The sequence below is a fragment of the Schistocerca serialis genome, chromosome 4 (assembly GCF_023864345.2).
Source record: "Schistocerca serialis cubense isolate TAMUIC-IGC-003099 chromosome 4, iqSchSeri2.2, whole genome shotgun sequence".
In the NCBI taxonomy this organism is placed as follows: Eukaryota; Metazoa; Arthropoda; class Insecta; order Orthoptera; family Acrididae; genus Schistocerca; species Schistocerca serialis.
The window spans coordinates 195,512,879-195,539,152 of NC_064641.1; the positions used below are offsets into that span (position 1 = coordinate 195,512,879).

General features: G+C 41.9%; 1 protein-coding gene and 2 non-coding genes across 3 annotated transcripts in view; all 3 read left to right on the plus strand.

Moving 5' to 3' along the window:
- Window positions 1–24,244, plus strand: part of LOC126475298 (serine/threonine-protein kinase RIO1) — a 115,466-nt gene extending 91,222 nt beyond the window's left edge. Inside the window, exon 10 of the mRNA XM_050103061.1 lies at window positions 23,582–24,244. Within this exon, the coding sequence (XP_049959018.1) occupies window positions 23,582–23,674 (93 nt within the window). The 3' untranslated portion in view covers window positions 23,675–24,244. The remainder of the gene's footprint in view (window positions 1–23,581) is intronic.
- Window positions 20,267–20,341, plus strand: Trnat-ugu (transfer RNA threonine (anticodon UGU)). The gene has a single exon. It is a non-coding gene; the product is annotated as a tRNA-Thr (tRNA).
- On the plus strand, window positions 20,706–20,780 carry Trnat-ugu (transfer RNA threonine (anticodon UGU)). The gene has a single exon. It is a non-coding gene; the product is annotated as a tRNA-Thr (tRNA).
- Window positions 24,245–26,274: the final 2,030 nt, after the last annotated feature.

The window sequence follows — 26,274 nt, forward strand, 5'->3', positions numbered from 1 at the left end:
CGTGAGTTCCTGCACTCCATCAATAGGTCCACATCTTCAAGCAAAGTATGGGAAGCCATTAGGAGGATCTCAAGGCGATACTCTCGACCGCCACTAGCCGCTATACGTGAGCGGGGGTGTCTCCTAACATCTCCGAGAGACATCGCCCGGGCGTTGGCAGAATCTTTTCAAACTATTACGGCCGATTCTAGCCAGGACCCCGAATTTCTGCGCTATCGGGGTACACAGGAGAGGGCTGGTTTTGATTTCCGTTCACAGAACACTGAGGAATACAACCAGCCTTTCTCTTTGTGGGAGTTGGACTCTGCACTGTCCATATCTCGGGATACCGCACCTGGTCCAGACCTGATATCGTATAGCATGCTGCAGCAGTTGGATCTGCGGTCAAAGGAAGTCCTCCTTCAACTTTTTAATGAAATCTGGAAGACCGGCGACTTTCCTAGTTCGTGGAAAGAATCGATTTTAATTCCGCTTTTAAAACCAGGGAAGGATCGGACCGAACCCAGCAGCTACCGTAGCATTAGTCTCACGAGCTGCGTCGGAAAGACATTTGAGCGTATGGTCAATAGGCGCTTGGTGTGGGTTCTCGAATCTAGATCCTTACTTACCCGCTGCCAGTGTGGATTCAGGAGGTATCATTCCACCCTAGATAACCTGATCCTACTCGAAACAGCAATACAAGATGCTTTCCTCCGTAAGCAACACCTTATCGGGGTTTTCTTCGACCTGGAGAAGGCGTACGATACTACCTGGAGGCATACCATTTTGCGGCAGCTTTATGAGTGGGGTTTCCGTGGGCGTTTACCCACACTCATCCGATCCTTTCTGTCAGACAGGTATTTTATGTATAAGGTTGGGAATGTCCTGTCTGATCGTTTTAAGCAGGAGAACGGTGTCCCTCAAGGAAGTGTCCTCAGTGTGACAGCTTTCGCAATTGCCATCAATAGTATTGCGTCCACAGTGCGCCGGCCCGTGCAGTGCTCCTTGTTTGTGGACGATTTCTCCATTTTCTGTGCGTCTTCCTCCGTCACAGCTGCTACACGCCAATTACAGCTGACACTCGTGCGATTGGAGAAGTGGTCTAAGACCACGGGCTTTAAATTCTCTTTGGAGAAGACCATTTGTGTAGATTTTAACCGTTCCCGTTCTCTTTTTAACCTCCCTGTTTTAAAACTAGGAGACACTGTTCTCCCCTTTATGGAAAAAGTGAAATATCTCGGGCTTATTTTTGATGAGAAGCTCACATGGTTGCCACACTTAAAGGATCTAAAGGTCCGCTGTTTCAAGGCTTTAAACGTCCTTAGATGCGTCAGTCATAGATCCTGGGGCGCTGACAGGGCACGTCTGCTCCAACTTTATAAGGCCTTTGTGCGACCTCGACTGGAATACGGATGTCAAGCTTATGGCTCTGCAAGACCTTCCTACCTCAAAATGTTGGATGTGATTCACCATGAGGGTATTAGGCTTTCAACGGGGGCTTATCGCACGAGTCCGGTTGCTAGTCTGTGTGTCGAGGCGGGAGAGCCTCCGCTGTCCATTCGGCGTCTTCTCCTCGTGGTACGGCACGCGTACAGGACCAGGTCCACTCCTCTTTCATTGGCGTCCGACACTTTTTCCCAGCCGGCACTGGCACGTCTCTTCCGCCACCGTCCGGCGGCGACAAAGCCGTTTGGCATCCGTGCAAAGGAGAGTCTCGAGTCGGTACACCTGGAGGGCATTAAGGTCCTCCACCAGGGATGGAGTAGGGGATCTCCCTGGCGACTACAAAGGCGAAGATTACTTCTTGATCTGGCTGCTTACAGGAAGTATTGTACCCCGGACCACCTTTTTAAAATTAAACTTACTGAGATTTTAGAACGCCATTCCGATTTTACTCCTGTTTACACGGATGGTTCTAAACAGGGGGATTTTATGGGCTGCTCTGCTGTGTTTCCCCATACTGTCCATCGGATAGGGCTCCCAGAGCAGTTCTCAGTTTACTACGCAGAACTGTTTGCCATTCTGCTTGCATTAGAGCATATGCGCCGACATCGTGGCACGAAATTCATTATCTGCTCCGATTCCCAAAGTGCTCTACACGCTCTTCAACAAATGTACCCTGCAGATCGGATGGTGCAAGAGGTGCAGGACGCACTCCTGCTCTTGCAACAGCAGGGTAAGGATGTGATTTTCTGCTGGGTTCCAGGGCACGTAGGGATTCCTGGAAATGAACTTGCAGATGCGGCTGCCAAGGAGGCTTGCTCCATCCCACCTCCTGCTCGCTGTTCCGTCCCCCTGCAGGCTATTATGTCTTTCGTGACTCGGAAGGTCATGCGTTGGTGGGAGGCTCAGTGGCTGGACGTGAGGGATAATAAGTTGCGAGCGGTGAAGGATTCTGTCCGACCGTGGCTCACCTCCTTCCGACAACGACGCGCTGAGGAAGTCGCCCTTACACGGCTTAGAATAGGACATTGTCCTTTGACTCATGGTTTTCTGTTACGTCGTGAGGAGCCACCAACGTGTCAGCCATGTGGGGCACAGCTGTCGATACGGCATATTTTAACTGAGTGTGTTTTATATGCAGGTTTGAGGGACGATTTCAGTTTCCCACCGGACCTACCCTCTCTTTTAACTAATAATGAGGCGAGTGTCACTAGAGTTTTACGTTTTTGTGTGTTGTCTGGCCTTCTTCCCAAAATATTGGGATTGAAGTCTTAATGTGCTGTCCAGTGGTTTGGTCACCCATTATTTGTAAGTGGTCACTCAACCACCGTTACTTATTTTTCCCTGTTTGTACTGCTATTTTATTTTTAGTTTTATCTCCCTGTTTTGATGTGCTGTGTCCAATCTTGCAATTTGAACAATACCACTTCTCTCACGATTCGGCTCTGAATTGAACTTTTGGGAACGGGCGCTGATAACCTCGCTGTTGTGCGCCCTAAAACACTAATCATCATCATCATCATCATCATCATCCAAGTAATTGCTGCAACCTACATCCTTCTGAATCTGTTTAGTGTATTCATGCCTCAGTGTCCCTCCACGATTTTACCCTCTGCACTTCCCTCCAATACTAAATTGATGATACCTTGATGCCTCAGAACGTGTCCTACCAATTGATCCCTTCTTCAAGTCAAGTTGTGCCACAAATTCCTCTTCTCCTCAATTCTTTTCAGTGCCTCCTCATTATTTATGTGATCTACCCATCTAATCTTCAGCATTCTTTTGTAGCACCACATTTTGCAAGCTTCTACTATCTTTAAACTATTTATCGCCCATGTTTCACTTCCATATGTGACTACACTCTGTACAAATACTTTCAGAAAAGACTTCACGACACTTAAATCTATACTAAATGTTAACAAATTTCGTTTCTTCAGAAACGCTTTCCTTGCCATTGCCAATCTACATTTTATACCCTCTCTACTTCGAACATCACCAGTTATTTTGCTCCCCAAATAGCAAAACTCGTATACTACTTTACATGTCTCCTTTCCTAATCTAATTCCCTCAGCATCACCTGATTTAATTCGACTACATTCCATTATCCTCGTTCTGCTTTTGTTGATATCTTATATTCTCCTTTCAAGACACTATCCATTCCATTCAACTGCTCTTCCATCTCCTTTGCTGTCGCTGAAAGAATTACAGTGTCGTCGGCAAACCTCAAAGTTTTTATTTTTTCTCCACGGATTTTAATTTCTTCTCCAAATTTTTCTTTTGTTTCCTTTACTGCTTGCTCAGTATACAGATTGAATAACTTCGGAGATTGGCTACAATCCTGTTTCACTCCCTTCTCAACCACTGCCTCCTTTTCGTGGCCCTCAACTCTTATAATTACAATCTGGTTTCTGTACAAATTGTAAATAGCATTTTGTTCGCTGTATTTGACACCTGTCACCTTCAGAATTTGAAAGAGAGTATTCCAGTCAACATTGTCAAAAGCTTTCCCTGAGTCTACAAATGCAAGAAATGTAGGTTTGCGTTTTCTTAATCTGTCTTCTAAGCTAAGTCGTGGGGTCAGTATTGCCTGTTGGTTTCTCACCATAACCATTTTACAAAGTAACTGGTCACATGACAGTTGCGCATACTGTCACTTCGCTTCATCTATTATGAGGAACTCCTCCTCTGGTGCTATATAAGAGAACAATTTCCTTACCTTATTGTACTCAATCGGTAATGGCCATACCTTATACAGTGTATATATGTAACTATCAACTAAAAATACATTTAATACTTACCTTACGGTGTCGTCTATTAAAAAGATGTCTAAATATATTATTTGCAATAACATATATCCTTGGTCCTTCCGGAGTTCTGCAGGAACTTTTTATCTTTCATTTCTCCTTTGATTGGTTCCAAATATTTAACTACCTGCACAAGATTTATCAAAGGTGGTTCTAGGAGCCCCCTCTGCGCATTCACAATTGCAGAAATCGGCAAATCATACTCTCACTCTAATTCATTTAACATGGCCGTAGGTTGCACTAACTGTTCCATGATGGTTATCATAATCAAGGCCTCTTGTACCTTGTTCTTGTAGTCTTCTATGTGTGCATTTAGCTTCGTGATTTCATCTGCAATAATTTAAGCATTTGTAGTTACCGTGTTTAGTGTCTGATTATCCCCTGTCGATGACGACTTGGCTATCATCTCTTGCTCCTTGGACAGTCGCAACAGCTCTCTAACACATCTGTTTTTGCCTTGAAAAATGCTGCGTCAAATAGTATTTTACTAGTCTCCCCAATAAAGTTTAATTTCCTCTATTTAGTTCTGGGTCTCTCATGCTGGGGTAACTGCCCAGTTAACCACCTTGACTGTGTAATTTTTCCCGCATGTTTGCTACTGTCTTTTGAACGTTTTCACACTCCTCAGCCTTCAACTTTACCTGGTGCAACCTGTGGAGACAATGCACTACTGCTCTGTCAGCCAATGCTTGCATCTGCTCGAAGTTTTCGTGTAGTTCCTTTAATTGAAAATAACTCACAATTCTCAAAGTTGTGCTGTACAGGTTAACTATATCGTGGTTGTCGTAATATATCCCTGTTGCTGACTTAAACTGCTGCACTCATATGTCCATTGGCAGCACTCTTCATTCCATGAGGATGGACAGCATCATACTTCCCATAATGATTGTCACCCATAGTGCCTGCATCATGTTCATCTGCAAAAGAAACGGCTTTCCTCAGCCTTCTGTTTCCATTTGCATGACCCCTTATTCCTTTCCCTGACATCAGTTCACTCTGGTATGCACTACCTTAATCATCCCGTATTACTCAGAAAAGTTCTTTCAACCAATTCGTATGTACTTTTACACATTTATTTACTTTTAATCGAATTATTACATTTGGACCTTTTACAGTGTATGACACTCTCCATTGACTGTCCAGCTTCTAACTGCTTCCCCTTCACACGCTTTCATCATACAGCATGTGGTCATGCATTCTAAATTCTTTTGGGTTTTGCATCTGGTCATAATTAATCTTGTTTCTCCCCTTGCTTTTCTGGGTCACCACAAGGGCATCTTGATGCAGCAGTTGCATGCATTTTCAGACCTCAGTCACGTAATCCATGTAGTTATAAACTACATTTGCAGGTTTTCTATGTAACCACCTAGGTAGCTTACACTTCCTCCCAAAAAACAATTTGTAAGGTGTGTACCCGGTTGTACGGTGTGGGGTCGTGTTGTACACAAATGTCGTGAAAGAAGTCCAGTGGTCTCAATTGCCCTGATCTCGGCTAATGTAGTGCTGTAACCATTTGTTTGTGGATGGTAAGCTGTAAGCTGTCATCTGTATTTTATCTATCCTCAATAGTTTACTTACTCGCTTCATAGTGTCGCTTATAAAATTACTCCCCATGTAACTGAGTAAATCTGTTGGGATCCCAAACTTCAGGATTATGTTCTCTACCAATTTATGCGGGACCATGTCTGCGTCTTAGTAGTCAATTGGCTCAGCTATAACAAACTTTCTGAGCAAGCCCTAAAACCACAGAATATATCGATTACCGGATTGGGTTAGTGGTAGGGGACCTAAGATGTCAATATCACATCTTTCAAAAATAGACTCTGGGGTCAGTGTTAATTCCAGTGGCTGCTTCGTTTTTATCTGTGTTATTTTGTTTTTCTGGCAACTTTCACACTTCTTTATGAAATTCTCTTCTGCCTTCATCTCAGGCCAAGTACAGTATTGATTTACTCGCTCATATGTCCTCCCCATCCCCTGATGTCTGCCGATAGTGCATTTGCTTAAGTGCTCCCTGCTTTTCTTTGGTACTCATCACATTCTCCTTGCGTGTTTCTGGTGCGTCTTCTCCTATGTCACTGGCTTGTTCTTCAGTGCTCAGTGTTGGAGCCATTATTGTTGCTTGCATCTCCGTGGACGTGGCTGCAGTCGGCTTATTTTACACTTGTCATTGTTCCTGACTGACTCCTCAGCACTCTCTTTCTGTTTTGCATCCCCATCTAACTTGCTGTGGATACGGGAAAGCGCACCAGCTACTCGATTCTGTTTACCTTCTTTGTACAGTATCTGTTAATTGTACTTCTACCTTCTTTGTACAGTATCTGGTAGTCGTACTCCTCTAACTTTAGGCGGAATTTTAACAACTTAAAGTCTCTTCCCATTGGCCCTTGGCTTAGGTAAGTGCTCAAAGAGTGACTGCTCACATCCATCATGACTAAAAAGTCCATGTCGAAATCCGGGTATTGTGAGATGGAGCACTGAGCATTTCCTCCTTCAACTGCTGGAATGTTTCTTCTTGCACTCCTCCCCATTCATAGGGAACCCCTTTCGCTAGTAGCTCATGCAAAGATTTAGGAATTTTTCTAAAATAGCTCATGAAATGCCTGTAATACCCAATCATCTCTAAAAAACTTTTTAATTCAGTCATTGTCTTTGGTTGCGGATATTTTTCTATTGCCTTGACCTTGGTAGGATTAGGTTTTAGCCCTTCCTCAATTAGCAATTGTCCTAGGAGTGTCACTTCCTTGCGGAGAAACTCACATTTATTTATTTATTTTCACGTCAAGTTCCATAGGACCAAATTGAGGAGCAAATCTCCAGGGTCATGGAACGTGTCGGTACATGAAATTACAACATCAAAGTAATAACTGATAAAAATAAAATGTTTATGAACCTGAAAAAAGGCAGTCCATATGTTTTTAAGTAAATGCAATCAACAATATAACAAGAATGAGCTTAATTTTTCAAGGAACTCCTCAACAGAATAGGAGTGACCCGCGAAGAAACACTTCAGATTCGAATTGAAAGCGCATGGATTACTACTAAGATTTTTGAATTCTTGTGATAGCTTATTGAAAATGGATGCAGCAGTATACTGCACATCTTTGTGCACAAGAGTTAAGGAAGTCCGATCCAAATCCAGGTTTGATTCCTGCTGAGTGTTAACTGAGTGATAGCTGCTTATTCTTAGGAATAAGCTAATATTGTTAACAAGAAATGACAGTAAGGAATATATATAATGAGAAGCCAATGTCAAAATACCCAGACTTGTGAACAGGGGTCGACAAGAGGTTTGTGAACTTGCACTACTTATTGCCCAAACCACCCGTTTCTGACCCGAAAATACACTTTTAGAATGGCAAGAGTTACCCTGAAATATAATACCATATGACATAAGCAAATGAAAATAAGCAAAGCAGACTAATTTTCATGTCAAATGATAACTCACTTCAGATACCGTTCGAATAGTAAAAATCTCAGCAGTAAGTCTTTGAACAAGATACAGATGTGTAGAAATTTGAACTGTTCAGTTTCACTAATCATATGCCCATTCTGTGAAATTAAAAGGTCAGGTTTTGTTAAATTGTGTGTTAGAAACTGTAAAAACTGAGTCTTGCTGTGATTTAGTGTTTGTTTATTTTCTACGAGCCATGACCTAGTCATGAACTGCACTATTTGAAACTGAGCCAATGTTCCACACGACATCCTTTGCTACCATCATCATCAAACATCATCAGCAAACAGAAGTATTTTAGAGTTATCCTTAATACTGGAGAGCATATCATTTATATAAATCAGGAACAGGAGTGGCTGTAACTGGGGCACCCCCCCCCCCCCCTTTTGACCGTACACCACTCAGGCCCCACATCACAGCCATTCTCAACACTGTGAGTAATGACCTTTTGCTGTCTGGTGCTAAAGTAAGAGATGAACCAATTGTGAGCTACTCTCCATACCCCCTAATGGTCCAACTTCTGGAGGAGTATTTTGTGATCAACACAATCAAACGCTTAAGTTAAATCAAAACATATGCCTAGTGTTCGAAACCTTTTGTTTTACCCATTCAGTACCTCACAGAGAATAGAGAGTATAGCATTTTCAGTTGTTAAATGACTTCTAAAGCCGAACTGTACATTTGATAGCAAATCGTGTGATATAAAATGATCAATTACCCTTACATACACAGCCTTTTCAATAACTTTAACAAACACTGATTGCATAGAAATAGGTCTAAAATTGTCTATGTTATCCCTTTCTCCCTTTTTATAAAGTGGCTTTACTACTGAGTACTTTAATCGTTTAGGAAACTTACCATTCATAAGGGAAAAATTACAAATATGGCTGGATACAGGGCTAACATGTGCAGCACAGTAATTTAATATTCCACTAGGCACCTCATCATATCCATTGAGAGTCCTTAGTCTTCAGCGATTTAATTATTGACTCAATCTCTCCCTTGTCTGTATTTCAGACGTCAATCTTGGAAAGGCATTTGCCAAGAGAGTTATATTATTCCCTGTAGAAACTAAATTGTTATTTAATTCACCAGCAATGCTCAGAAAATGATGGTTATGGACTGTACATGTATCTGATTTATCAGTAAAAGAAATATTTTTACTACGAACTGACTTATATCGTCGACCTTGTGCTGCCGACCATGCACTTCCTTCACAACTGACCAAATGGTTTTTTAATTTTACCCCGTGAATTAGCTATTGTATTTGCATACAACATACTCTTTGCCTTCCTAATAAAATTTTTAGCACCTTAGAGTACTGTTTGTAATAGGCTACTGTTGTTTGATTGTGACTACTTCTAACATTTTGCTATAATTCCCACTTCGTTCTACATGATATCCTTATCCCACTAATCAGCCACCCAAGATGCTTTTTGCTGCTATTGCACTGTTTAGAGCGGTCTAATGGAAAGAAACTCTCAAAGAGCATGACAAATGTGTTAAGGGAAGCATTATATTTGTCATTTTTGCTATCAGAACTATAAACATCCTGCCACTCTTGTACCTTGACAAGGTTTAAAAAACTTTGACAGCTCGGGGATGCAACTTCCTCCACAAACACTTCAAGTGTGGGGAACTGTACATCGTGTATACGACCCGGGAGATCCAGGAAAAACCTGGGATATTTTTAGAATTCCGGGAAATTTTCATTGTTCGAGTTTTCAGTTAAATTTTTGTAATCTTGACTGATAAGAACCGAAACTCTAACAAAGAATATTACTGTATCCCGCTACTGCAGAATAATGCTTCAACAATAAAACATAAACAAGAGAAAAAAAAAAACGAAAATAACTTAAATTGCAAAGGAAATGCGCCATATACAACGACGACACACAGTGCTCATGCAAGCGTCTGCCAATTGAAAATGTGTCAAAGGCTTTAGGAAGACTATGCAGTGCTTCAAAACAACAAATTGCCTCCAATGAGCGTGAAGTCGCAACTGTTTACATTTGATTTGTTTTAGCAGTTACGCGCAGGCTCGTGCGCATGCGCAGTTGAGTCACGTTTGAGTAGTAGATTCTCCCACTTCTGGCTACAGGAATGTGGCTGTTGGCTGTGCAAGCAGTCACAGCAAGCAGCTAGATGCTACCGGGAAAATGGGGTGCCAAATTCATATTCCTCAGGAAAAAAAACTTGTTTCACAAAGCGCCTAGCATCCAGCACACGTTTGCCTATCGATTATTCATATGATTTTGAAACGCTTCCCTGCTGGTTTTTGAACATTTTTGAACTCATTTTAAGTGGATTTCTGAATGAATCGTAAGTTGGCTTTTGAATGCATGCATAGTGTATGTGATGTGTCTGTCAGGAGAATCCTCGTCGCATCTAGAAAAAAACTTTCCGCAGACAAAAGGGGGCGGGGCAATACGAGCTGAGGGAGTAAAGCCGAACAGATGAATGCCAATCGCTGTCTGATTATGTGGTTGATTGGATTTGTGATTGATCAGCATTGTTATAATTACTAGCGAAATCCGTAGATTCAGACTACCAGAATGGAAATAAATGACTAACAGGAGTAACAGGTGAGAAAGATTACGTATTATCTTCTCGGTGTATCCAAGAAAATGAAATTTTGACAGAAATTTTTGGCCAGATCGCTACACTAGTAAGGACCAGTTGTACAGTCCCCGGCTAGCAGCCGCTTAAGTTCTATTCTGGAAGTAACGCGGAAAACGTGTTGTTCGAACACGTAATAACGCCTAACTGGAAAATAATCGCGGGATAACTAAACCTGTGATTCTGACAGGGTTAGTGAAGTTAATTGGCGAACAGATTTTGACAATGGCAGCAATAGCTACAGAATTGGTGATGACAAGATTGTTAGAACGAGGAAGGAGAAGAAACGGGGACATCACACAAATTATGGAAGAATAAGACGATTCCAAATTTATATAAAAAATTTCGTAATACTACTTTCCGATCTCGTGCTTGAGAAGCTGGTGCGTTTGAATGAAATGTGAAACTATTTCCTAACATAAAGGTTTTTGCTTGCAGTAGGCCTAATAGACATTTGATATTGATACTTCGTGAATTATATTCTGTTGTGTTATAAAAATGGCCATTTGTGCCAAAACCGTCTCGTTTATTTGGTGTGTTACAAAATTGCTGCCATATTAGAAAGGCCTATTTTGTTTTATCTAGCAGACAGTGACGTAATCAGATCGAGAAACCACACCAGTCTTGGGTATTATTTGTATTAACAGCTTCTTCAGTACCAGATAACGACATTTCGATTTTTCATGTAGCAAAACGTTTGACGAACTTTGATGAGGTAATACACTCCTGGAAATGGAAAAAAGAACACATTGACACCGGTGTGTCAGACCCACCATACTTGCTCCGGACACTGCGAGAGGGCTGTACAAGCAATGATCACACGCACGGCACAGCGGACACACCAGGAACCGCGGTGTTGGCCGTCGAATGGCGCTAGCTGCGCAGCATTTGTGCACCGCTGCCGTCAGTGTCAGCCAGTTTGCCGTGGCATACGGAGCTCCATCGCAGTCTTTAACACTGGTAGCATGCCGCGACAGCGTGGACGTGAACCGTATGTGCAGTTGACGGACGTTGAGCGAGGGCGTATAGTGGGCATGCGGGAGGCCGGGTGGACGTACCGCCGAATTGCTCAACACGTGGGGCGTGAGGTCTCCACAGTACATCGATGTTGTCGCCAGTGGTCGGCGGAAGGTGCACGTGCCCGTCGACCTGGGACCGGACCGCAGCGACGCACGGATGCACGCCAAGACCGTAGGATCCTACGCAGTGCCGTAGGGGACCGCACCGCCACTTCCCAGCAAATTAGGGACACTGTTGCTCCTGGGGTATCGGCGAGGACCATTCGCAACCATCTCCATGAAGCTGGGCTACGGTCCCGCACACCGTTAGGCCGTCTTCCGCTCACGCCCCAACATCGTGCAGCCGCCTCCAGTGGTGTCGCGACAGGCGTGAATGGAGGGACGAATGGAGACGTGTCGTCTTCAGCGATGAGAATCGCTTCTGCCTTGGTGCCAATGATGGTCGTATGCGTGTTTGGCGCCGTGCAGGTGAGCGCCACAATCAGGACTGCATACGACCGAGGCACACAGGGCCAACACCCGGCATCATGATGTGGGGAGCGATCTCCTACACTGGCCGTACACCACTGGTGATCGTCGAGGGGACACTGAATAGTGCACGGTACATCCAAACCGTCATGGAACCCATCGTTCTACCATTCCTAGACCGGCAAGGGAACTTGCTGTTCCAACAGGACAATGCACGTCCACATGTATCCCGTGCCACCCAACGTGCACTAGAAGGTATAAGTCAACTACCCTGGCCAGCAAGATCTCCGGATCTGTCCCCCATTGAGCATCTTTGGGACTGGATGAAGCGTCGTCTCACGCGGTCTGCATGTCCAGCACGAACGCTGGTCCAACTGAGGCGCCAGGTGGAAATGGCATGGCAAGCCGTTCCACAGGACTACATCCAGCATCTCTACGATCGTCTCCATGGGAGAATAGCAGCCTGCATTGCTGCGAAAGGTGGATATACACTGTACTAGTGCCGACATTGTGCATGCTCTGTTGCCTGTGTCTATGTGCCTGTGGTTCTGTCAGTGTGATGATGTGATGTATCTGACCCCAGGAATGTGTCAATAAAGTTTCCCCTTCCTGGGACAATGAATTCACGGTTTCTTATTTCAATTTCCAGGAGTGTATTTTGGAAATTTGATTTTTTTTAGTATTGACTCGGTTCTCAAATGTCGTAGATCCGGGGCTGATGTGCAGAGCAGTCTGAGTTGTAGTGGGTAGTCTCCACATGACCCGTGTTTACATTTAGTGATTTTGCTGTTTCCCCTTCGTTTACTGTCACGTCAAATGAAAACAAAACGGATAACTGTGGCCGGGAGCTATCAAGTGAATTAAAACACATTCACATAATTACGGCAGGCTAAAATATGTCATTAGTTTCAGATTTTACTTTATTTCCACCTTTCTGACAGTCAAGCATTAATCGCCTTGCAGAACAATGAAGTTATTTTTGTCTGTTTGCTAAAGAAATTTGACTTTTGTTAACCTTTTCCGAAGGGGCAGTCAAGGTATTTGAAACGAAATGTTTAATTACACAGTACTGGCTAGTTTGAACTGTTCGCCGCATTTCAAGTGCACGTTTTCATTTTCTAGCACGTATGGCATTGTTGTTGTTGTTGTTGTTGTTGTTGTTGGTGGTGGTGGTGGTGGTGGTGGTGGTGGTGGTGGTGGTGTTTTTGTGGTCTTCAGTCCTGAGACTGGTTTGATGCAGCTCTCCATGGTACCCTATCCTGTGCAAGCTTCTTCATCTCCCAGTACTTACTGCAACCTACATCCTTCTGAATTTGCTTAGTGTATTCATCTCTTGGTCTCCCTCTACGATTTTTACCCTCCACGCTACCCTCCAATGCTAAATTTGTGATCCCTTGATGCCTCAGAACATTTCCTACTAACCGGTCCCTTCTTTTTGTCAAGTTGTGCCACAAACTCCTCTTCTCCCCAATTCTATTCAATACTTCATCATTAGTTATGTGATCTACCCATCTAATCTTCAGCGTTCTTCTGTAGCACCACATTTCAAAAGCTTCTATTCTCTTCTTGTCCAAACTATTTATCGTCCAAGTTTCACTTCCATATATGGCTACACTCCATACAAATACTTTCAGAAACGACTTCCTGACACTTAAATCTATACTCAATGTTACCAAATTTCTCTTCTTCAGAAAAGTTTTCCTTGCCATTGCCAGTCTACATTTTATATCCTCTCTACTTCAACCATCATTAGTTATTTTGCTCCCCAAATAGCGAAACTCCTTTACTACTTTAAGTGTCTCATTTCCTAATCTAATTCCCTCAACATCACCTGACTTAATTCGACTACATTCCATTATCCTCTTTTTGCTTTTGTTGATGTTCATCTTATATCCTCCTTTCAAGACATTGTTCATTTCGTTAAACTGCTCTTCCAAGTCCTTTGCTGTCTCTGATAGAATTACAATGTCATCGGCGAACCTCGAAGTTTTTATTTCTTCTCCATGGATTTTAATACCTACTCCGAATTCTTCTTTTGTTTCCTTTACTGCTTGCTCAATATACAGATTGAATAACATTGGGGAGAGGCTACAACCCTGTCTCACTCCCTTACCAACCACTGCTTCCCTTTTATTCCCCTCGACTCTTATAACTGCCACCTGGTTTCTGTACAAATTGTAAATAGCCTTTCGCTCCCTGTATTTTACCCCTGCCGCCTTTAGAATTTGAAAGCGAGTATTCCAGGCAACATTGTCAAAAGCTTTTTCTAAGTCTACAAATGCTAGAAACGTAGGTTTGCCTTTCCTTAATCTTTCTTCTAAGATAAGTCGTAAGGTCAGTATTGTCTCACGTGTTCCAATATTTCTACGGAATCCAAACTGATCTTCCCCGAGGTCGGCTTCTACCAGTTTTTCCATTCGTCTGTAAAGAATTTGCATTAGTATTTGCAGCTGTGACTTATTACACTGATAGTTCCGTAATTTTCACATCTGTCAACACCTGCTTTCTTTGGGATTGGAATTATTATATTCTTCTCATACATCTTGCTGACCTGATGGTAGAGTTTTGTCAGGACTGGCTCTCCCAAGGCCGTCAGTAGTTCTAATGGAATGTTGTCTACTCCTGGGGCCTTGTTTTGACTCAGGTCTTCCAGTGCTCTGTCAAAGTCTTCACGCAGTATCGTATCTCCCATTTCACCTTCATCTACATCCTCTTCCATTTCCATAGTATTGTCCTCAAGTACATTGCCCTTGTATAGACCCTCTATATACTCCTTCCACCTTTCTGCTTTCCCTTTTTTGCTTAGAACTGGGTTTTCATCTGAGCTCTTGATATTCATACAAGTGGTTCTCTTTTCTCCAAAGGTCTCTTTAATTTTCCTGTAGGTGGTATCTATCTTACCCCTAATGAAATAAGCCTCTACATCCTTAGATTTGTCCTCTAGCCATCCCTGCTTAGCCATTTTGCATTTCCTGTTGATCTCATTTTTGAGACGTTTGTATTCCTTTTTGCCTGCTTCATTTACTGCATTTCTATATTTTCTCCTTCCATCAATTAAATTCAATATTTGTTCTGTTACCCAAGGATTTCTACTAGCCCTCGTCTTTTTACCTACTTGATTCTCTGCTGCCTTCACCATACCTGATATAATACAGTACTGGTGCTCCAAGAAAATTTACATCCCGAAAACCACACTGAAAAGCTTAATATCAGGTCGAGGTCTACTTCATTGGGAATTCGGAAATACGAATGTGCACTTCAAATGTGCACTTTAAATGTGCACATTCTAATATTGTTCACGAAATGCCGATGCTCTTGCAGTATCCTCTGATGTCTCGTTTCTTTTATGACATAATGTGTGATCTTTCAATGTCTTATATGTACATACATACGGGCTTCCTACGTCATGATAGCTACCCAAGCGTGGTGTTACCTGTTATCTGTGCTTTCTGGCAACTGCTGAAACGAACCTATTTCTAACAGGTCGTGGGAAAGTATTGCGAATAGTGGTTTGAAAAGCGTTACTTTCAAAGTAAATATCCTTTTACGTGAGTTGAACTACGTGCAAGAATGTACCATGAATTTATTAAATCACAGAGCGTTTGACTCTCATTTAAAAATCAACTCTTTGATGACGCACCATTTAGAAGAATTTTGAACCTCGAAGATCATACATTTATGTCATCATTAAAAATTTGACTGGCACATTTGTGTGATATATCTTAAAGTGTAATATGCGCAAAAAAGATCAACAGTATATGCGAAAGCTTAGCTTCTCTTGCAGCTTGAGAACATTATTATATGTGAAAACTTTGCTTTTCTTGTAGCAACACTATGTATATTAATTTAAACTATTTACTGTCCCTGTTTGTGTGTTCATGCTACTTAACAGTGATGTTGCTGTTGGCTGACTACATCATGTGTCCTTTGCTCTGAATACCCGCTGTCATTGGCTGGCGAGATCACGTGACATGAACTACGAACGGCCTACAAAAAAAGTGCGGCGAAATCTCGGTTTCAATGATCCCGAAAGTAACATGCAATGTCTGGTGGGATTCCAGTGTATACTTCCGTAATTCGAAAATACGCATCGTACATGTTGCTGCACGTCAAAGATGTTTCCAAAACATGTCTTTTTCCCTGAGTTTCGATTTCTAAAGTGCCGGGAAATTGTACGCCCGTGGGGGGCGCGGCCTGGTGTCAAGACCAGGTGGCTATCCAATCTGTCTGCGGATGCCACTGCCTTCAGATCGGAGTGTTCCTGCCGTCAAGATAACCACTGGGTCTCGACATAGGGCCGCGCCGCCGTTGCCCCACCACCACCACAACCACAACCACCACCACCATCACCACCACCACCACCACTGACGCAGTACCCCCTTCCAGAAGAACGTGATTGGGCAGCCTACAGTGGTGGACGGCAGCCAAGCAGCTACATAGATATGCAAAACACAGCATCCTGACACTTCGCCAGATGGTGATGGGCCCGAAACTCATTGAAACGTTGCAACAAGATAACGCCAACACTCGGATGATAACCCGAGGAGAATTCATCAGTGGAATACAACGAGAAAGACTGCCATCTCATATAGCTGCCTTACATTTATTACAGGTCATTTTCGTTACAACTGAAGACTGCGGTTGTTTGCCTCCCCCGGTTTCTGTTAGTTCATGTATCCACATTTCATGGTGAGCAAAATTTAGTACGACCGTGTTCTTTCCCAGAAATTCTAGCCCCCAATAGTCTGTCAAATGGTAAATTGATATGAGCATCTACTGGTTGGAATTAAGACATCTATTTGGCCTCTATCTTGGTCTGCAGCCGTATGGATACCTTCCCTTTTGTTTGCATTTCATTATTTGCAATACTTTTTATAGTTACTACCTTCCTGGTGTCCCATTGTACATGCTTTTCCAAGACACTCGCCTTTATGAGATTCACATGAACACTGCTATCAATTAATGGCATTGTTTCTGTTCCATTCACATCCCTACTTTGCAAGCACACGTAGTCATTCTTTCCAATGCAGTCAGCGGTTCGTACTATCCCTGACGCAGCGTAATGGGACTGCTGCAATACGCCCGTCTAGTGTTTCCCAACTCATTCCTCTCCTGGCATTCCTGGGTGAAATGTCCAAACCGGTGACATTTGATGCATGTCACAGGCTTTTCCTTGAGGCATGGTGCAGAGTGCCTGGTTAGATTACACTGTGAACATCATACTGGCAGAGGACAATGTGATCGCGACCCGTTTCCCTTGAATTCTTTAACAATTATCTCTTTAGTTGGCAGCCTAGCACTGTTGGGTCTGTGGGGAGCTTCTTTTGCTGTATCTGCCTTATGAACAGTGTACCTCTGTCTACATTCTCATGCTATATGCCCAGTCCTGTCACAGTTGAAATATTTAGCAGCTACTTTTCGTTTTAGCCGGGGCTTGCCTACTACCTGGTGCTTCTCCTTGTTAGACAGAATTACGCATTCTTCTGACACCACTAAATCAATGGTCTCCGATAGTCAACTTTTCCCCTTGAGCCTTTATTACCATCTTTATCCTGTCCTCATATAATTCTTCAACAAAGACTGCCCTCCCTAGTTTCCCAACTAAGGCATAACTGCCTATCATTTCCTCGTCCTTCATTATTCGTTTTGCTGTCTCCCTGAAATGGAATTCATTGTATCCATGTGAGAACCCCATTGAACCATGGTCTCCTCTTTCCGTTGCCGACTATTAAACATTTGACATGCAGAGACATCAGTAGTATGTTTATTCTCACAATTCTCCAATAACACAGCCCTCACTTCAGACAACATTTGACAGAGTAAGCATGTCGCCACAACTCCACACAGTTCCCAAGTGCAGCTCACCTAGTTTTTGGATGTCTGTATCTGCAATGACATCGTGCTGAATGACGAGGATGAACACACCCTCATCCTGGCTGAAATCCAAGTACACCAAGACTGAAGGCAGTGCCCACTTCACGGCTGTATCTTGCTACTTCTGCATGCCACCGTCCAGAGCAACTGCCAGCACCAGCTGCCCCTCCTCACAGCCTCCTCAACAGCAACCAACAGACCACTCTGTGCATGTAGCATGCTATTTCATAGGGTTTGCAATCCATAGATCCCCAAATGTTATATCAGCAAATCTATAGTGGGCTCGATGTTGACGCATCAGTACTCACATGGTGTAGTTGAAATCACCATTTGTGTTAACCAGATATTTAAGATGAATGTGATTCTTATTTTTGGCTGTTATTCTTATTGCCCTTTTCTGTAGTTTGAAAACTATGTTGCATTTCTCTCCAAAAAAGAATACCATGGCTTGGAATACAGTGCATATCCAGCTATTTAACTGGAAGTGACACACTGATGAGAGAATTCTAAGGTCATAACATGGTGATTACATTTGATAATGGGGTACCAGTTCGATTTTACACAGAGCATGTGAAGAAACTTGCCCCCCTTCTTGCAACGATGTACCGTAGGTCTCTAGAAGAGCGTAGCATTCCAAAGGATTGGAAAAGGGCACAGGTCATCCCCGTTTTCAAGAAGGGATGTCGAACAGATGTGCAGAACTATAGACCTATATCTCTAACGTCGATCAGTTGTAGAATTTTGGAACACGTATTATGTTCGAGTATAATGACTTTCCTGGAGACTAGAAATCTACTCTGTAGGAGTCAGCATGGGTTTCGAAAAAGACGACTGTGTGAAACCCAGCTCGCACTATTCGTCCACGAGGCCATAGACACGGGTTCACAGGTGGATGCCGTGTTTCTTGACTTCCGCAAGGCGTTAGATACAGTTCCCCACAGTTGTTTAATGAACAAAGTAAGAGCATATGGACTATCAGACCAATTGTGTGATTGGATTGAAGAGTTCCTAGATAACAGAACGCAGCATGTCATTCTCAATGGAGAGAAGTCTTCCAAAGTAAGTGATTTCAGGTGTGCCGCAGGGGAGTGTCATAGGACCGTTGCTATTCACAATATACGTAAATGACCTTGTGGATGACATCAGAAGTTCACTGAGGCTTTTTGCAGATGATGCTGTGGTGTATCGAGAGGTTGTAACAATGGAAAATTGTACTGAAATGCAGGAGGATCTGCAGTGAATTGACGCATAGTGCAGGGAATGGCAATTGAATCTCAATGTAGACAAGTGTAATGTGCTGCGAGTACATAGAAAGATAGATCCCTTATCATTTAGCTACAAAATAGCAGGTCAGCAACTGGAAGCATTTAATTCCATAAATTATCTGGGAGTACGCATTAGGAGTGATTTAAAATGGAATGATCATATAAAGTTGATCATTGGTAAAGCAGATGCCAGACTGAGATTCATTGGAAGAATCCTAAGGAAATGCAATCCGAAAACAGAGGGAGTAGGTTACAGTACACTTGTTCGCCCACTGCTTGAATACTGCTCAGTGGTGTTGGATCCGTATCAGATAGGGTTGATAGAAGAGATAGAGAAGATACAACGGTGAGCAGCGCGCTTCGTTACAGGATCATTTAGTAATCGCGAAAGCGTTATGGAGATGATAGATAAACTCCAGTGGAAGACTCTGCAGGAGAGACGCTCAGTAGCTCAGTACGGGCTTCTGTTAAAGTTTCGAGAACATACCTTCACCGAAGAGTCAAGCAGTATATTGCTCCCTCCTACGTGTATCTCGCGAAGGGACATGAGGATAAAATCAGAGAGATTAGAGCCCACACAGAAGCATACCGACAATCCTTCTTTCCACGAACAATACGAGACTGGAACAGAAGGGAGAACCGATAGAGGTACTCAGGGTACCCTCCGCCACACACCGTCAGGTGGCTTGCGGAGTATGGATGTAGATGTAGATGTAGATATAATACTTAAGAGTTTGTGAAAGGAACATGAAACTACAATTTGAAAGATTGCATTCAGTCCACCACAATGGAGCAAAGTATAATGAGCAGCAAAAAGTATGCAACAACAGAGACAGCTCTCACGCACAGAGTTTGTGGAAGATGAGTTGTAACTATTGTTTCCAGAGTTGCGAAAACACACTTGACCTCTTAGCCACAAACAATTCAGTGCTAATAGAGAGCACCATGACTGATACAGGGATTAGTGATCACATGGTTGTTGTAGCTAGGCTCAATACAATTTCTTCCAAAACCACCAGAAACAAACGCAAAATAATTTTATTTAAAAAAGCGGATGAAGTGTCACTAGAAGCCTTCCTAAGAGACAATCTCCATTCCTTCCGAACTGGCTATGCAAATGTAGACGAGATGTGGTTCAAATTCAAAGATATAGTAGCAACAGCAATTTAGGGATTGATACCGCATAAATTGGTAAGAGATGGAAAATGTGTGCCCCGACCGGGACTCGAACCCGGGATCTCCTGCTTACATGTCAGACGCTCTATCCATTCCCATGTTGGGAATGTGGATCCCACAGGGAGCGTGCAAGGGATAAGTCCCTGCAGATGCACTATCCTCTGTGCCCTCGGTGGCTCAGATGGATAGAGCGTCTGCCATGTAAGCAGGAGATCCCGGGTTCGAGTCCCGGTCGGGGCACACATTTTCAACATGTCCCCAATGAAGTACATAACGCCTGTTTGCAGCTAGGGTGTCCATTTAATTATCATCTCATTTCTAGCAAAGCTGCATGGTCATCCACGGTAACTGCTCTTTCGGGAACAGATACTACCATCATATATAGTTAAAATATGGCTTCCCGGCCATTGACCTTCTTGTGCAAACGCACACACTATGCCCGAACTCTTACGGGACTTGGTAGATTAATCTGCCATGAGTAATGAGTATCATGGGCAAACATCTATTAGGGGCACTACGTATGTAGTGGTGTGGACATGTTGGGAATGTGGACCCCACGGGGAGCGTGCAAGGGATAAGTCCTTGCAGACGCACTATTCTCTGTGCCCTCGGTGGCTCAGATGGATAGAGCGTCTGCCATGTAAGCAGGAGATCCCGGGTTTGAGTCCCGGTCGGGGCACACATTTTCAACATGTCCCCAATGAAGTACATAAACGTCTGTTTGCAGCTAGGGTGTCCATTTAATTATCATCTCACTTAGAAGTAAGATAAGAACAAAAATCCTCTTATATTAGGAGGTGTCTTGTTATACATTAACTTAGTTAAGAAGTTTGGTTTGTTTCTCAATGTTCACTTTGTTGATTCGTTTCTTGTATTTGCAAAGATTTGTTTTTATCTTTTTGAATCCTTTAAGGTAACTTGCCAGTGAACGGCTGGAAAAACAGGAAGAATTTTCATAAAGTTTATGAGGGTCTAACTAAATAATGCGAACTCTGAATACAAAGAAATTTTAGGACAATGAAAGTGTTTTAAGGATGAAGATTTTGGTAGAAGAATAATTAGAATAGCTTTGATATAAACTTTATTATTTAAACATTTATGTCGGTCAGTAATTTAAAATTTTTCCTGCCAGTCTGTGTTCGAAGTGTGTAGACTTATTAACTCCTTTTCTTAGATGCTTAAAACTTTGTACATACATTTATGACATTGTTATGTAAAAAGTAGATACAATCAAATGATTTCAATCAATAGTTTTTATACTATAAATACATAAATTAGACAGTCAATAGTAAGGTAATTTTTTTAATAATTAGTAAGGGTATATTTTTCCTCCGGGTGATACTAAGCTGGTGTCTGTAGTCTACTTTTCTCCAAACGGTGGCCTGAAATATCACAAATTTCAGACCTCTAGCTGAAATAGTTTTTTTTCATAAAATAAACATGTCAGAAAATTTGACTCCTTGGAAACTCAGTTTAAAGGTACACTTCATCTGTTACTCACCTCTGTTGTTCTTAAATCCCTCCAGTTGCTTAATATCCTTGGTTTGTATGTTCCTCATCTTCTCTCTTCCTTTTCTTGCTCCTCTGCTATTTTGGCCTCTTTAGTTATCTCAAGAACCTAGTTTTCACCTTTGGCCACTCTCAAGGAATCAGTTGCCATCAGTGCTTGTCTCTTATTGAAACCAGGAGTTAGTCCCAACAACTCTAAAACATCAATCACATCTGCTAACTGCCCCATCATTAAAGCAAATAACTGCATCTATTACACCTAATCTCATGGTATTGAAACGAACAAACACAGTTTTAGGCAGGTGTTCCCAAATTACAAGGTTGAAACTTTCATTAACGTTTTGTGTCTTTCCACGTAAGCACCATGACAATAGTTTAGTGTCACTTACATCCCTGTATATGGGCTTAATTGCTTCCAATACCGCATATGGCAGGCAGTGATTGCTTTTTTGTATCCACACCATGTCGCAGAGAGCATGCTGTGGATGGTCATCCGTATAAGCTTTATGGAAAAAGGTAGCCCATACTGCTTTCTTCATGGCCTCAATATTGTCTCGATTCCTTCTTATGGCTAAACCATAATAGAGCTGCAGTTTGTCCACCTCTTCCTTAGTAAGACGACCCGACCACCAATTGGTTTGCCATTACTGAGCCTTTTCCCCTTCATATCTTTTATCAACTTTGTAAACGTGTGCTCATCTCCAAGTTACTTCACATACCGTACACCATAATTCTCTTCTGACCTTTGAAATATTCTGAGAACTCCCTCTGATTCCATTCCACCACTGTACCCAGAAAAATTCTGAACACAAACATGATCCTGGTTATTTCCTTTGCAACCATGGCAGTACTTTCATACATTATGTGTCGATCACCTTTCCATTTTCTAGGGATGTTGTGGTGACAACCCAATTCAATGATAGGTGACCACGCTTCTGCCATGTCCCATCAAAGGCTGCAGCTATATTCATAGCATAACACAGTTTTTTCTACTGCTTTCTTCACTGACACAACACTCACTTGACCAAGACTTTCAAGAAATAACTGTGTGTACTTCTCAAATCTTGTAGGTGGGAGCAAATTCATGATAGCACAAAATGTTTGAGCTGCCTTTCTACCCTTCCCAATACACCTCATTCCATATGCAAGTCGGATATTTGTGTTATAAACTCTTCCTTTGCACAATCCAGAAGAATACCCAGTTTTAGTTACCCCACAGAAATCACAAAACACTTGTAACTTACTAACCACACCTTTCCTGCCTTCAAAATCTTCGGCGATTTTAATACCACCTTTTCCACAAAGCATACACACAGCAGCATTCTTTAGAAGCAAACGTAAAGCAGCAATTATGGAAACACTTTCAGTTACAGTGTTTTGATCATATTTCATAGAAATGTCACTCTGGGTACTCAAATATTGTAGCTTCTGTCTTGAGACGCTTGGTGGAGTTGACATAACATCCAGTTGGTTTGTGGATGTAATTACACAGTCTCTACTTTCCCACAAAGTAAACCGATTACCATAAAACTTACGTTTTCCCATTTCAAAACACTTTTTTGAAGGCATAACTACTTCTGAGAATGACACATCGCCAACGACTCAACAACGTACAGTAGTTCGAACACAAACAACTCTTGAAAACCATAGATATACAAAGGAAAACAAAGGAGCATTGGAAATCATGTGTGCTAACAGGGCTGTTAACTCAAAACTATTACGCAGTGTATCTTTTCGAAGTGGCAAAATAATAATGACGCCATTTGACACCCGACCACAGCGAAAACATGGTCATTGCCGCGTATCAACATATATTTAAATTTGTTTTTAAAGATGTTCCCGATGTCCAAATCGATTTATTTAACCACCAGTTTGTTCACAAAACTGTAAATATTGATTTAAGATGGAAAAAAATTTGAATTTTTGAAGCAGATTCACTAGCAAGTGACCTTAATTCCATTAATGTTCCAGGCAAGAAAGAAGGCTATCAAGGAACAACAGGCTGAAAAGAGGAAAACAAAGATGAAGAAACATGTCAAAAAAAGATTACTGAAAAAGAAGTGAATTCTTCTTTTCAAATGCTCAGCTTAATTGTATTGTACAAATTATTGTATCTATATTTTTGTGAATATGTTTTCATTCATAATGGTTTCCAAGTATATAAAATTCTCTCTTCTGCAAAGGAAAATTGCTGCCAGGTAATCTGGCAGCCTTACTTCGTATATTCCCTTAGTCAGCTGTCACTATCATTATAGAATATATGATCAGTATATCATTCAGTATGCTTAATTTCATATATGAGACATGTAATAAAGATATAAAGTCCAGCTCCTCACTTGTTGGGTAGTAGTTGATACGTTCTCCTCCCATGATACTTTCATTGTGTCAATAATGGAGAGACATGTGTGTAACGTTTTTAGTCTCGTAGCTTAATGAAACTTTTTAAAAGCAGAATAGATCTCTCTTTACACTTGTCTGTTACTCAAATAATCACCTGATGTAGAGGTAAGCAGATACAATTTTTCATTGTTGACAGATTGAAATAAGGCAGCTAAAGAAAATAGATCATGGTTAGTAATTTCTTTCAGAATGTGTGATGAATACTGACCGTACAATATGATTTGTAAAATATATATTTATAAAATAAATAAACTGCCATAAATAAAAAGTTGAGAGTATTTTATAACAACTGTGCCTAAGTATGTAACTCCTTCCCTCTCTCCATTTTTCTCACTCCCACACTTCTACTTCTCCTAGAGGGCATCTGTTGGTACATTGCACTGCAATGGTCAGTACTGATGGTGATTCAGTGTAATTTTTACTAAAATGTGAGGTAATTTAAATATCCAGAACAGGTTTCCTTACTATTGTAGTGTATTTATTAAAGCAGTCTCAGGCATGTTCTATTGATGAGAATTACTTAAGGCTCTCATTATTAAAGACAACATGTATGCAGTTTGTGTAATGTTCCTTGATGGTGTCTTGACATTTCCCAGAGTGGGCCGATGTTTAATTGGGTGAAAGATGTTTCAGAGTGGTAACTTCGTTCTCAGATGCTACAAGCCAGGGTTTAAAGTTTCATTTGTATCTCTCTCTCTCTCTCTCTCTCTCTCTCTCTCTCTCTCTCTGCGTGTGGGGGGGGGGGGGGGGGGGGGCAGAAGCAACAGTATCCTCAAAATGAATCAGTCTGGGGACTTCAGGAAAGCTATAATTAGGTCACCTATGGAAAGGCTGGCATAAAAAGTCCCTAGCAGTCTACCATATAATGTGTTTTCATGTTATATTACTGCATGTAAAAACTGTACAAGTGAGAATAATTATTTTTGTATCATGAATTCAGGTGATTGTTGAGGAACTGACAAAGAAAAGGCTGACTATTTAAGTTCAGAATAAATCTTGCGTCCTGGAGAGTGAGTTAAGGATGACAATTTTTGATTGACAGCAAACCTAAATAAGCAAGGGATCAGGAGTCTGTTCAATGTCACTTGAAGTTCTCTGAGGAATCTTGGAGCTGAAAGGTTTTGCAGGCTAGGAAACGTGATGAGAAGACATAAATGTAGGAATATTAATTAAAGACTAAGATGCCTGAATATATTGAGATACAGTGAAAGCTGTTCTGAGGCACGTCTGAGAGGAGCGTAACCTTCCACAACTATTCTGATCAAGCAAGACCTAGTCTGAATTCTAAGTCATGACCCTGCAGCTGAGTGTCACAGAGACTGTCAGAAGCTGGTCACTTGGGAAGATCCTTCGGAGCTCTCTGTTCCTCGTATTTTATAGCCTTTGATTGTGTAATAGTTGCTGCTCTTAATTCCCCTCATGTGCAGCTGTTTGTCATCAACTATGCAACTGGGTGCCTTGGTGCCTCATGTCACCCACACCCATCATCAGTTAATGTGGTGCAGCTTTGTAGCAACGGTAAGACGCACATGGTTATGGCCATTCTTAATCAATATGATGCAGCTTTGTAGCAACAGTGCTACACTCCTTTCTACGACTTTTGCAACATAATGATACTTAAATCTACAACTATACTCTGAAAATCATCATTTTGTGAGATGTACATGGGAGGGGAAGTGTGTTTCATTACACTTCCTGGTATGTAAACTTGGTATTTTAATAATATACCTCATCATGATGCCCTATGCCTCTCTGGTAATGTCTGCCTCTGAAATTTGATGAGTACTTCCACACTGTGCCACTTTTTTTTAATCTTCTCTCTATTAATTATACTTCGCAAAAGTCTGACTCTGAGGAGCAGCACTAAAGAATCATTATGTTAAGGGTTTTGTTGGCTACTATGTGAGTTTAATTTCTTTTGGATCCTTGCAATTGATCTCACTAGTATCTGTTTTTTTTTTTTCCCCAACTAATTGTATATGTTCTACCTACATCTATATTCTGCAAACCACTGTGAGGTGCTTGGCAGAGGGCACATCCCATTGTACCAGTTATTAGGGTTTCTTCCCACCCAGGAAGAATGATTGTTTGAATGCCTCTGTGTGTGCAGTAATTATAATCTTACCCTCATGATCCCTATGTAAGCAATACAAAGGGGATTGTAGTATATTCCAGTTCATGAAATTCTTTTAATAGACTTTCTCAAGACTGTTCATTTCATTATCTCTGTGACACTCTCCCATGGGTTAAACAAACCTGTTACC